The following is a 13,939-nucleotide window of genomic DNA, read 5'->3' as shown; positions in this document are numbered from 1 at the left end:
AAAAATAAATAAAATAATAAAAGGTGGCTTATACGCGACTCTCCAGTAATTTCAATAACTTATTCATCACGATCGCTGTATTTCACACGAGTGTGTGTGACATTGTTTTAAATTAAGAGCAAACACGAAATTTGTTGTCCGTAGGTGAATGATATGAGGCCAGTTGAATTGCTTGGACACTCATCTCCTTCGATAGCTCAGTTGGTAGAGCGGAGGACTGTAGAGAACACTCGCTGTTGAAATCCTTAGGTCGCTGGTTCGACTCCGGCTCGAAGGAAGATAATTATTTTTTTTTAGAAAAACTATATTTTTAAAAGTACCCTTATATTAAAAATATATATAAAAGGTGTAGATGCAGTCTTTCATTTTTCTTTCTCATTTGCTTGCTCACGGGCATTTCTGAATGTTATCTTTCTGGAGAAGGCATTGCTCGCGAAAACGCCACTGCGGTGGCAGAGGCTATGAGAGGGAGGCAACTATATAGAGACGTAAAGTCTCGGCGAAGTCTAGGAATACCCACACTTTACCCCACCGCCACCTGCCGATCAAAGACTAACTGTGGCTGGACCCATTTATATTGCTGGGTAAACAAAGGTTCGGAGGAAGTTTATGCAAAAAATCTACTTAGCACCATTGTTTCAACTGGCGCGCCGCCTTGAGATGGAATCCAACCGGCGTCCTCGAGTGCGCTGACGATTTACATCACTGTGGCAGCATTACCATGGCAATTGCTGCACAAGCACAACTCACAATAAACTCCAACACATTAGTCAATAACACTCTGGCCTACATTTTCAAAAATCTATATACACATTATTTGGGTCTTTCGGTAAAGTCACGTAGATAGGTTCAAATAATATAGTAATAGGTTTTTACCCTTTTACCTGGCAACAAAACTGACACCTTTATACAAGGGATCATGTTTGCATTAACCACAACACTTGCGGTCAAAATGCAAACAAAAAGACAACTTCTTTGGTTCTTTCGGTAAAGTCACGTAGAATGAGAATAAAATAATAAATTGATAAAATAAAATAACACAATAATATTCTCACGACGTTTCGGCCACAACACAAGCGGCCTTCATCAGGTGAAGGGACGAGACTGTCTGGTAGGACAGCGCTGGAGTGAAAGAGCCACGTTCAGATCACGGCCTTTAAGCTGTGTGAGAGGAACAAAGCGCCCTCAACTTTAGGGGCGCTTTGTTCCTCTCACACTCTTTCACTCCAGCGCTGTCCTACCAGACAGTCTCGTCCCTTCACCTGATGAAGGCCGCTTGTGTTGTGGCCGAAACGTCGTGAGAATATTATTGTGTTATTTTATTTTATCAATTTATTATTTTATTCTCATTCTACGTGACTTTACCGAAAGAACCAAAGAAGATGAATCATTGCAGTCACGAAAGCTTTACATCGAAAAAGACAACTGATAATGCATGCCAAAAGGCGCCATCTGGTCCAAAACCATGTGAGACTAGGCTCTAAGAAAAGCTGTCTCGGGTGTGCACCAATCAATTTCAAGGACAGTGCATACATAATCAGAGTTGTCTTTTTGTTTGTATTCTGACCGCAAGTGTTGTGGTTAATGCAAACATGATCCCTTGTATAAAGGTGTCAGTTTTGTTACCAGCTAAAAGGGTAAAAACCTATTACTATATCTTGCTACTGGCAAAAAGGAGGTCTCATTATGTAAGGTTCAAAGAAAATAACAAAAAACTACGTTTCGATCACAACACAAGCGGTCGTCATCAGGAAAAGGGGGGTTAGCTTCTAAAGACAACTGCTTATAAAGGTTTGAAATGTGCATAGCCCAAATGTCAGCAGCCAATGCCAATGCAAGTGGTGGGCAGCGACCGCGGCGGTGGTGGGCTCTCCACCAATCAAAGGGCTGCCGGGAAAGAAATAGCATGTCAATGCAAGATCGTCGAGCATCCTCCACGGCGAGCGTGCCAAGGTGGCTATGTCAATGTAAAAAGATTAGCATGTTACTGGCAGATCGTGAAGCACCATTGCAATCATTGAAGATTTTGTCCAACAAGGACTGAATCCTGATGTACCGGCCCTGGTGAGACACTGCCTCACCAACACTTACTTCACTTCAAATGGAACATTCTACAAACAAGTTGAAGGTACCCCAATGGGCTCTCCCTTATCGCCAGTTGTAGCCAATGTTTTCATATAAAGTTTTGAGACAGATGCCATCCAGACATCCACTCTACGTCCGTCCTTGTGGAAGAGGTACGTAGATGATACGTTCGTCATCTGGCCACATGGCCGATCAGCTCTGAACCAATTCCTCAGCCACATCAATTCCATACACCCAGCCATCAAATTCACCATGGAGGTAGAAAAGGATGGCAAGTTACCATTCTTGGATGTTTTATTCGAAAAGAGACCAGATGGCTCAAAGGGACAAACTGTCTTCATGAAAGCCACCAATACGGATGCCTACCTAAAACCTGACTCCCACCACCATCCAGCCCAGAAGAATTCCCTCATCAAAACTCTACACCATAGAGCTTGATGTATTTCTGACCATTATCACCTAGCCAGTGAACTGGAACACGTACACCAAGCTCTCAAGATACAATCCACAAAGCTATCACCCCCACCCGTGGGAAAGAACCATCTGAGGACACAATCAAAACCATCACCTTGCCATACATAGCAGGGGTCACCAAAAATATTACCAAAATCATGAACAAAAATCCTGGTTCGATTAAACACAGTACATAAAATTCGTGATCTGATCGCATCTGTGAAGGATGTGATCCCTAACATGCAATACCCCGGCGTCTACAAACTAAGCTGTGTCTGCGACAGTAGTTACATTGGGGAAACTAAGCGACATGTCTCGGACCATGTTTGTGAATATAAGGCAGATCTGAAACATGGTAGGACCAATACCTCGGCCGTGGCTGATCATTGCTTTAATACGGTGGGCTCACACGAAATTGATTTCTCTAAGACGAAGGTACTTTGCAAACCCACTGGCTATCAACAAAGATTCGATCATGAAGCCATCCATATATATAGACACAGACACAATTTCAACCGAGAAGATGGGTACGAACTGAGCAATCATTTGAAGGACGTTATTAACCAGTTTAAGTCATAACTGGCTGTGATGTTCCCAGCCTACCACCTTCCGATGTTAGTTGTTATTTTCGGCTCTCTGATTTTTTACATTAACAGATTAAATTTCTCACCAACACAGCTACCTCGCGCGTCATCCTCGAGGCTGCTGCTTCACGATCCCTAATTAACATGTTAATCTCTTACATTAACATAGCCATCTTGGCGCACTCGCCGTGAAGGATGCTCGACGATCTTGTATTGACATGCTAATTTTTGCCTGGCAGCCCTTTGATTGATGGAAAGACCACCACCGTCGCGGTCGCTGCCCACCACCTGCATTGGCATTGGCTGCTGATATCTGGGCTACGCCCATTTCAAACCTTTATAAGCAGTTGTATTTCGAAGCTAACCCCCCGTTTTCCTGATGACGACCGCTTGTGTTGCAATCGAAACGTCGTTTTTTGTTATTTTGTTATTTTCTTTGAACCTATCTACGTGACTTTACCAAAACGACCCAAATAATATGAATTCCTGCAGTCACGAAAGCTTTAAATCTATATACAAAGTTACGTGCTACGAAGGGTCATTGCCCGGAACGTTTCCTGCTCTATGTTTGATTTTAAGGCAATGTTGTTGACGAATATGTTGAGCGGAGTTTGTTGTTGTTTCTGCCTTTGCACCACTGTCAACGCAGCAGTATCACCAAACAATTTGCCTTAAAAGAAAATGTATTTAATAGGCGACATTTCGGGCAACGGTTCCCTATATGCATAGCATATAAATAGTCTACACTGCGCAACTAGAGAGCTCGAACAAAATAAGAATTTGTTGGCACTTGAGTACAGTTGTCTTGCGACGGATGCTAGGAATGTCGTGGCAGGACAGGAGAAGCAATGCAGACGCTCGGAAGAGAATATGGCAGGTGAGCAAGCCGAGTCAACTCACGCGCCGGATGGCGGCTATGCTGCACGTGGCTGCTGACTTTAATCCAGCACTGTGCAGGCAGCAGCGTGGGTTGGTGAACCACACAGATGTTGTATAAACTCACTTCCCGTGGGCGTCGAGGAGGTTGCTACACGACCCTGGCTCGCCACGAGAAGGCGGTACGGCAAAGTGTGGGTGAATCTGCATCTGCTCCGACTTCGCATGGGCGTCAAAGAGATGCCATAACCCTGGCTTGCCATGGCAAGGGGGTATACAGCGAAATTTGGGCTAATCTCCATCTGTTCCAACTCCCTTCCTGTGGGCATCGAGAAGGTGCGGACTCCATCTGTTTCATTTGTACGGGATACAGTGTTGCCCCCTCACATGCGTGTTTTTTCTCCGGGTGCTCGTATCCCACTAACCTCACCCTACCTGTATATGCACTCATTCATTGGTTGAAAACATCTTCATAAAAAAACGAAAATTCAAGACCCTGCTAAAAAAAGAGTAATGAGACTCAGTGGGGTTTTTCTGGGTTAATAACTAACACCTTTGTAGTGACATCGGGGATGTTACTGTATGGTACCGGCCCGGAAGGGCCGTGGCGTTCGATGTTCCTACGTCGCGGACGGCACCGGGTGGGTTGCTGTGTGATGCCGGCTCTAGCACAGCACGGCGTGCGATCCACCGTCATCGCGTACACCCCGTGGGCGGGTGGAGTAGTACCAGCCCTAGTGGGGCTTGGTGAGCGCTGGGATAGCGCGGGCACCACGCATTGCGTGCAGTGCGGGCTCCCACAACGGGGGAGTGGGAGAGTGTCAGCCCAGGTGCAGGGTTGCCCCTGGCTATGGCACTATAGTTGACCCCGTAGACACGTGATCCAGAGTGTCCACAGAGAGGGACCCAGGTGGGGTGGCTAGGGGGTGATCACGTGTCCAGGGAGAGCTCTCGAGGGGGATCGAGAGGGAGCTAGAACGCTCGAGAAGGCGGGCGGGGCCGAGGGCTGAGCGGCCCCGACCCCGGAGGGTATAAGGAGGGTCCCTGAGGGGGACCGGAGTCGCTTCGTTCGACAAGCTGGAAGCTCCACGTCTACAAGCTGGAAGCTCAACGTCCTACGAGGCATCAACACGTGGCCGGGGACCCGAGTGAGGGTCCGACCCTTCGTAGCTGTAACTCCTACGTATAGTGTAGTTAGCTGGGTGGTCACCACCCCAGGCTGTATCTGGTAAAGGGACAGTTATCCCTTCGTATATACGTTTTACAATAAATGTGTTGCCTCTGAAGAATAACGTCTGCGACTCAGTTGGACTCACTACACCTTTAATTATTATGTTTTGTGATGGATGGATGAGGGCCAGTTGCCGAGACAGACATTTGAGTGTTCTCCCATGAGACCTCAGAGCAGATTAAGGGGTACTGTGAGAGCAGAGTTTACGGGTATTTTTGTGAGTCTTTGGGTTTTTGTGTGAGTCTATGGGTCTCTGAGTCTATGGGACTCTGTGAGTCTACAGGTCTCCGTGTGAGTATATGGGCCTCTGTGAGTCTATAGGTCCTTGTATGATTCTAAGGGTCTCTGTGAGCCGATAGGTTATTGTGTGAGCCTAAGGGTCTATGTGAGTCTATAGGTTTGTGTGAGTATATGAGTCTCTGTGCAAATCTTTAGGTCTCTATGTAAGTCTATGAGTCACGGGTCGGATTAAATTAAGTCGCGGCTTATATGGGGCGAATGCAACTAAGTCATGGGTCAAGGGTCAGATTAAATTAAGTCATGGGTCGTATTGAATATTTTCACGGGTCGTATGGAATTTAGTCACGAGTCGCATGAAATCAAGTGACGGGTCGTATGGAATCTAGTTGCGGGTCGCATGAAATCAAGTGACGAAGTGGCATGGAATCTAGTTGCGGGTCGCATGAAATCAAGTGACGGGGTGGCATGGAATCTAGTTGCGGGACGCATGAAATCAAGTGACGGGGTGGCATGGAATCTAGTTGCGGGACGCATGAAATCAAGTGACGGGGTGGCATGAAATCTAGTTGTGGGACGCATGAAATCAAGTGACGGGGTGGCATGAAATCTAGTTGCGGGACGCATGAAATCAAGTGACGGGGTGGCATGGAATCTAGTTGCGGGTCGCATGAAATCAAGTGACGAGGTGGCATGGAATCTAGTTGCGGGTCGCATGAAATCAAGTGACGGGTCGTATGGAATCTAGTTGCGGGTCGCATGAAATCAAGTGACGGGTCGCATGGAATTTTGTCGCGGGTCGCATGAAATCAAGTGACGGGTCGCATGGAATTTTGTCGCGGGTCGGGTGAAACCAACTCACGTGTTTGTCCCAGGGGTGTTGCTGCTGCCGCTATTTGCCGCGTGGTTTATTTGCCCCCACCCACCTATGACGCACTCGCCCCACTGTGGGCCCGGCCCTGCGATATTCCGCCAACACAAACCCCGTCTGGCGGTGCGGCGCGCGTCTCCTCCTTCCCGCTTTGTGCGTCTTCAGTGCCTGTACATCGAGACGGTAGTACAGTACTTTGTCACGCACTCTCATCACAAGAGGATAATTCGCTCGTGTGTGCACGCCGAGACACGCGTCTAGACTCTCTACGTGCGTGCGCTTTGGATTTTCACGCGATTATTTTTTTTGCCATCGTAATTTAGATAACATTCATTCCGCTGCAATAGCATATCGTATAAGGGGCATATATATATATGCGTTAAAATAAATATATTTACTGAGCTAGATTCCTATTCAGGTTGTTGCTTTCGTGTGAGAGAGTCTGCTGCTACTTCTGTCTGAGATCTCAGAGGTGACGGCGGTGGAGGAGTTCGAAGGCTTTGGGTAATAATCAACAACGTCGTCGTCAACTCGTCTGTATTCAGCACGTGTGTGATGTGTACGTGTGTACTGTGTGGTGTGTGTGTGTACTGTGTGTAGTGTGTGTACTGTGTGGTGTGTGTGTACTGTGTGGTGTGTGTGTACTGTGTATACTGCCTGATCTATGTTGTCTGTGTACTGTGTGTGTGTATTGTGTGTGTGTGTACTGTGTGATGTGTGGTGTGTGTACTGTGTGGTGTGTGTACTGTGTATACTGCCTGATCTATGTTATCTGTGTACTGTGTGTGTATTGTGTGGTGTGTGTGTGTGTACTGTGTGGTGTGTGCGTACTGTGTGTGCTGTATCGGTACTTTATGTTGTGAGTGCAATCTGTAACACGTGTACTCTGATGCACATGCGTTTGTTCTGTATGTACTCCCCCTTGCTTATGTGTTGGGTACTTTATATTGCGTCTGTATACTCTGTTGGTGTGTACTGTGTACTCGGCTGTGTGTGTACTGCTTACCCTAATTTGTGTCTGTTTATATCTTCCCGGTTGTGTGTTGCATGCACGTATGGTGTGTGTATGGTGTGTGTGTGTGAATGGTGTCTGTGTATGGTGTGTATGTGTGGTGTGTGTATGGTGAATGGGTGTGTATGTATAGTGTGTGTATGTATAATGTGTGTGTGGTGTGTATGTGTGGTGTGTGTATGGTGTGTGTGTATGTGTGGTGTGTGTATGGTGTGTGTATGTATGGTATGTGTGTGTGGTGAGCGGATGGTGTGTTTGTGTGGTGTGTGTGTGTTGGGTGTATGGTATGTGTATATGGTTTATGTGTGTATGGTGTGTGTGTATGGTTTATTTGTGTATGATGTGTGTGTGTATGGTTTATGTGTGTATGGTGTGTGTCTGTATAGTGTGTGTATGGTGTGTGTGTGTACTGAATGTACAGTATTATGTGCACTTTCTGTCCTGCTGTTTGTGAATGTTTGTGTGCTTGTCTGTGAACGCACCGTCCAGTAAACACGCCAACGTTAGCATGGTTTTTGGAAGCGATGAACCAACGTATGTTTACTGTGTGTGTACTCTGCATGTACACTCGACAAAGACGTGTGTATGTATGTGGAACATTTCTCGTACCGTACGTAGCCAACCCTGCTAATGTGTGTGTAATCTGTACACTCACTGTACTTAAAAACTGAGTGCAAATTGCCCAATTTTGTGTACTCTGCGTATTGTGTGTGAGTACTCTGCAAGTACGTACAGTGAGGGAAAAAAGTATTTGATCCCCTGCTGATTTTGTACGTTTGCCCACTGACAAAGAAATGATCAGTCTATAATTTTAATGGTAGGTTTATTTGAACAGTGAGAGACAGAATAACAACAACAAAAATCCAGAAAACGCATGTCAAAAATGTTATGAATTGATTTGCATTTTAATGAGGGAAATAAGTATTTGACCCCTCTGCAAAACATGACTTAGTACTTGGTGGCAAAACCCTTGTTGGCAATCATAGAGGTCAGACGTTTCTTGTAGTTGGCCACCAGGTTTGCACACATCTCAGGAGGGATTTTGTCCCACTCCTCTTTGCAGATCTTCTCCAAGTCATTAAGGTTTCGAGGCTGACGTTTGGTAACTCGAACCTTCAGCTCCCTCCACAGATTTTCTATGGGATTAAGGTCTGGAGACTGGCTAGGCCACTCCAGGACCTTAATGTGCTTCTTCTTGAGCCACTCCTTTGTTGCCTTGGCCGTGTGTTTTGGGTCATTGTCATGCTGGAATACCCATCCACGACCCATTTTCAATGCCCTGGCTGAGGGAAGGAGGTTCTCACCCAAGATTTGATGGTACATGGCCCCGTCCATTGTCCCTTTGATGCGGTGAAGTTGTCCTGTCCCCTTAGCAGAAAAACACCCCAAAGCATAATGTTTCCACCTCCATGTTTGACGGTGGGGATGGTGTTCTTGGGGTCATAGGCAGCATTCCTCCTCCTCCAAACACGGCGAGTTGATGCAAAAGAGCTCCATTTTGGTCTCATCTGACCACAACACTTTCACCCAGTTGTCCTCTGAATCATTCAGATGTTCATTGGCAAACTTCAGACGGGCATTTATATGTGCTTTCTTGAGCAGGGGGACCTTGTGGGCGCTGCAGGATTTCAGTCCTTCATGGCGTAGTGTGTTACCAATTGTTTTCTTGGTGACTATGGTCCCAGCTGCCTTGAGATCATTGACAAGATCCTCCCGTGTAATTCTGGGCTGATTCCTCACCGTTCTCATGATCATTGCAACTCCACGAGGTGAGATCTTGCATGGAGCCCCAGGCCGAGGGAGATTGACAGTTCTTTTGTGTTTCTTCCATTTGTGAATAATCGCACCAACTGTTGTCACCTTCTCACCAAGCTGCTTGGCAATGGTCTTGTAGCCCATTCCAGCCTTGTGTAGATCTACAATCTTGTCCCTGACATCCTTGGAGAGCTCTTTGGTCTTGGCCATGGTGGAGAGTTTGGAATTTGATTGATTGATTGCTTCATTGGACAGGTGTCTTTTATACAGGTAACAAGCTGAGATTAGGAGCATTCCCTTTAAGAGTGTGCTCCTAATCTCAGCTCGTTACCTGTATAAAAGACACCTGGGAGCCAGAAATCTTTCTGATTGAGCGGGGTCAAATACTTATTTCCCTCATTAAAATGCAAATCAATTTATAACATTTTTGACATGCGTTTTTCTGGATTTTGTTGTTATTCTGTCTCTCACTGTTCAAATAAACCTACCATTAAAATTATAGACTGATCATTTCTTTGCAGTGGGCAAACGTACAAAATCAGCAGGGGATCAAATACTTTTTTCCCTCACTGTACACTCTGTACTCAGAGTGTACTCAGAGTGTACTCTACACACACGCTGCACAGTACAGTTCAGTGTATACAGACTCCGCTTAATGTGTGCATATGGGGCCGTCCATAATTGACGTCACGCGATTTTGGACGATTTTTGACCCCCCCCCCATCTTCACACGGCGTCACAAAAAGTCAGACCCCCCCTCAAAATATGACGTCACGAAGCTCTGCCCCCTCCCCCCCAAAAATATATAAAACATGCTTCAAATCGCTTTAAATTATTGTCATTGTAGTGCGTATTTAATGTGGCGCTCCACTCTGATGTTGTAGGAGAAAACATTCATTAAAAAGTATATTTAATTAAGTAGAACGTGTTTATATTGATTTAAAGTTGCACATTTTGATGTGACGTCACATTTCTCAACCCCCCCCCCCTTGTCACAAATGTCTGACCCCCCCCCCTATGTGCGTGATGTCATTTATGGACGGCCCCTATGCACTCCCCTGCATTTTGTGTGCTTGTGGTTTTGGCTATTGTGTTCTGTATGCTAGTGTGCTGCGTGTTTAAATGTGCTTATTTAGTACAAATGTAGCCTGCTTGTTCAAGTTTATTTTGTTCCACCAAGTGAGACCAGGATGGAGTCTTATTTGCCAGAGCCATCTGGGGTACTGGTCTGCCAGCAGGGGCCGATGATTAGTGGCCCCTAGCAGGGGACATGGGGCAATTGAAGGTGCCTAAGATGTAACAGAATACACAAGCAGGCAATATTGTCTCATGCTCACATATCTATCTCCACGTAAAACACATAAATATGCATGTATGTATTACACATCCTATCAGCCCCACGGACCTTTCTGGGAGTGCATCATTTCGGCAGCATTGATTCAGAGCAATTAAAACAAAAACTTTGGACCAGTTTCGACATTCAGCATCCCATCGGCAGAGTCAAGCTTGACCAGCATTGATTTAAGCAACTGCCAGATGTTTATAGGTAATGGCCCTTCCCCTGTTAGACACCGGTACTAGTTTGACGCAACACAACGCAAAAAAAATATCCTCAAGTAAATTTCGATTTAAAGCTTTCGTAACTGCAAGGATTCACCTTATTTGGTTCTTTCGGTAAAGTCACGTAGAATGAGAATAAAATAATAAAATTCTCACGACGTTACATTGAAGCTCTGTCGTCCCGACAGGTCTGTACCTTTCACCTGAAGACGGCCGCTTGCGTTGTGGCCGAAACGTCGTGAGAATTTTATTGTGTTATTTTATTATTTTATTCTCATTCTACGTGACTTTACCGAAAGAACCAAAGAAGATGAATCCTCAGAAGTAGTTCAGTGATGTCACCTCCCACGAACTGTTCCCTATCACGCAGCAACGTCATACCAGGTTTTTATTTTATTTCGTGAGAGCCACGGATGGAAATGTCTTCCTCTTGGGACACAGTGTCGCTGGCACACCTGCAATTATAATTGTGGAAAAAAAATAACAAACAAATGTCAGGGTGGGTGTTAATTACAGTTGCTAAGCACAGGACCAATGGCCCCGTGATGCAACTTAGCCGGCAAGTGAGATCACTAATAATAGCACAGCAGACAGGAAATAATCAGAGACTCTATTGTGTCTGTCAAGTTGAGCAAGGTTACACGAATTCGGCAAGAAATGTACTGGGAGCAGAGTAGAACAAGAAAGATGTTTTGTCGTTGTGTTACACAGTACGGATTAGCAGCACGTCCTTCCGGCGAGATGGAGCGATGAATTAGCAAGCTAGGTGGAGTATCACATCGCCAGATCGTGAGAGGCGGTGGCGGTGACTGCTTTGGAAGGCTGTCATCCAGCAGTGGAATGACCATGGCTGATGATATCCAGCTGTAATGTCTGGCAAATGTGTGATGTTTATTTAGCGACGTTTTGCTTCAAGGAGTTGGCAACTTTGCTCTGCATACACACGTATGTATGTTGAACTCTTTTTGCACCACCTGTAGCCAACCACGTGTATCTGCCCCTCCACCCCCCAGGGCCCTGGCAGCATGACGGGGGAAACGCTGCACCTGTCGGGGGAGCTGCGCGTGCCAGCCGGCGCTGCTCTCCCGTGCAAGGACGCCGTCTTCCCTCCGCCGACCCCGGCTTCTCCGGCCATCGGAGGGGCCGCCGCCATCGTCGCCGCCGATGACGACGACGCCGGTGGCGGCGGGAACGCGGCGGTGGTGGTGGCGTCGCCTCGGCGGAGCGGGGGGCCTTCCCCATGGCGGAGTGGGGGGCTGCCCTCCTCGGCCGGGCTGCACCCCCTGCACCACGCGTGCTTCCACGGGGACGCACGGCGCGCCCTCGCCGTGCTGGCCGCAAACCCAGCAGCACTCACTCAGAGGGACCCACACGGTGAGCGAGACCCGGGGAGGGAAAGAACTCTGTAGCTCATCGGATTCCTCCACTATAACTAAATATTCTGATTCTGAAAAAAAAATCAGATTCTAAGATGGGAAGACAGAAGGAGACAGATGGTAACAGAGAGCAATATAGAGAGATACACGGAGAGGGAGAGAGTGAGAAAGAGAAACATGGAGAGAGATGGAGAGGAAGAGAGAGACAAGAGACAGGAGGTGAACACACTCATACAGCACACAGTAGCAGCAGTGGGAAGGGATGGAGTAACCTTGGCATGAGATTTCCTTAAGGTGCCATGGGCGTGAACCTGCATGGGTGACCACCACCACAAGGACTTGCCAGGTGTTGTAGACTTAAGGGGATGTGAGGTGTGGCCAGGAGGTGGTAGAGTCGAGTGTCTGCCCCCTCGGCGTCTCTAATTTATGGTTAAGTATCCCCATGTACCAGCAGCACCCTGCTGAAAAAGAGTCTTGAGACTCAGTGAGGCTTTCCTTGGTAAATTTCCTTTCCAGAGGTGAAACGGTGGTGATATGTTAAATACCTCGCCTGGTATACAGGAGATTGTGGGTTCGATCCCGACCCTGATGCCTATATAATTGGAGTTTGCATGTTCTCCCCGTGGATGCATGGATTTTTCTGCAGGTCCGGTTTTTCCCTCCACATTTAGAAACACGCGTTTAGAGTATTTGGCTGCTATGCATTTCCATGCGATAAGCCACTTCGTTGAGCTATCATTTGTCGCCAGGTTCTGATAAAGAGCTATACAGCTCAGTGGGCCTTATCTGCTAAAATCTAAATAGTTTTAGTTTAGTTTAATTGAAGGGAGTGTTGGTGCAGTGGTGCCAGTGATTCACAAAGTACTCTATGAACCCGGGGCCATGGCTAACATCAGAGGAGAGTAATATATGAACCGGCCCTGGGTTTCCCCCGCCAAATATTAACCAAACTTTGGTGACCGTCGTGGTGAGGTACCGTCACGTTTGCACTGGGCACGCAGGGGGCAGTTTGTCCGTAGGCCACGATGAGGCCACGGGGCTCGCATAGTGGCTCTGCTGGGGAGGGGCGACTCGACTGGCAGAGCCGGAACACTGAGGAAAATCCTTTTAGCACTTTTATTTGTTTCTCTCCAAGTTTTGGGTTACGCTTTGATGAATTTGGCTGTTCTTTTTTTACAGCGCGAGTCACAAATGGCAACAGAGATTTACACGCCCGTTTGATTTATATTCTATCAAAGTTACAAGCATTATCGTGGCCCCACGGTTACAGAGAGACCGAGTTAATACTTAAACGCTTTCTACCAAGTTTTGGGTAATGCTTTTATCAGTTTGGCGTGATTGCAGTAGGGTCAGTCCTTAATAGCAACGCAGCTTCACACTAAAGTTCGATTTATATTGGATCAACTTCAAGACATTTGTCCTGCCATCCATGTTACAGAGAGATAAACGGACGGAGCTACTGCGCCAATGCTTTAAAACGTGATTTTTTTTTATATATACACACGTGCCAATTAAACACATACATGGGGGAGATGTGAATCACGAATCAAACCCACCTTACTACCACAAGATTGTGGCGATTGACAGTGTCGAGATGTGAATTCAGAATAGATTTCTGGGTGGGTCCCGCAGCGTACTGACCGAGTGTGTGTCGTGAGTCTCGCTTCCCAAGTTCTTATTTCGAGGCCTGGATATAGTTTTCTTAGCTCTGACGACGCTTGGCATAGTTCCAAATGAACAAGACGTTCACGTCTGACCAGCGTGATGAAGTACGGTCAAATAAGCCCCAAACGGCTTAGGGAGGGGGGTGTCCTGTCAAGCAGACACGACTGTATTCGGACTCAAGCTGGTGCGGTTAAAGAGGCACATCGGAAGCGACTTTGGCAGTAGTTCTGTGAA

At 46.7% G+C, this 13,939-nt stretch overlaps 1 protein-coding gene and 1 non-coding gene across 4 annotated transcripts in view; both read left to right on the top strand.

Moving 5' to 3' along the window:
- Positions 1-186: 186 nt before the first annotated feature.
- On the top strand, positions 187-277 carry TRNAY-GUA (transfer RNA tyrosine (anticodon GUA)). The gene is given in 2 exon segments: positions 187-223; positions 242-277. It is a non-coding gene; the product is annotated as a tRNA-Tyr (tRNA).
- A 6,096-nt stretch (positions 278-6,373) lies between these two features.
- The window catches only part of LOC116951977 (ankyrin repeat domain-containing protein 13C-like), a 33,990-nt gene continuing 26,424 nt past the window's right edge, over positions 6,374-13,939 (top strand). Inside the window, exons 1-2 of one of the 3 annotated variants that reach the window (XM_032970925.2) lie at positions 6,374-6,520; positions 11,678-12,038. In XM_032970925.2, coding sequence (XP_032826816.1) covers positions 6,395-6,520; positions 11,678-12,038 — 487 coding nt within the window. In that variant the 5' untranslated portion in view covers positions 6,374-6,394. Of the gene's footprint in view, positions 6,842-10,279; positions 10,390-11,677; positions 12,039-13,939 lie in introns of those variants that run through there. The other 2 variants (XM_032970928.2, XM_076074000.1) reach the window with 2 other exon arrangements.

This window comes from Petromyzon marinus, chromosome 44 (assembly GCF_048934315.1).
Source record: "Petromyzon marinus isolate PM22_M1 ecotype Great Lakes invasive population chromosome 44, UKy_Petmar_22M1.pri1.0, whole genome shotgun sequence".
Lineage (NCBI taxonomy): Eukaryota > Metazoa > Chordata > Hyperoartia > Petromyzontiformes > Petromyzontidae > Petromyzon > Petromyzon marinus.
This window is presented reverse-complemented; position numbering and strand designations above follow the sequence as displayed.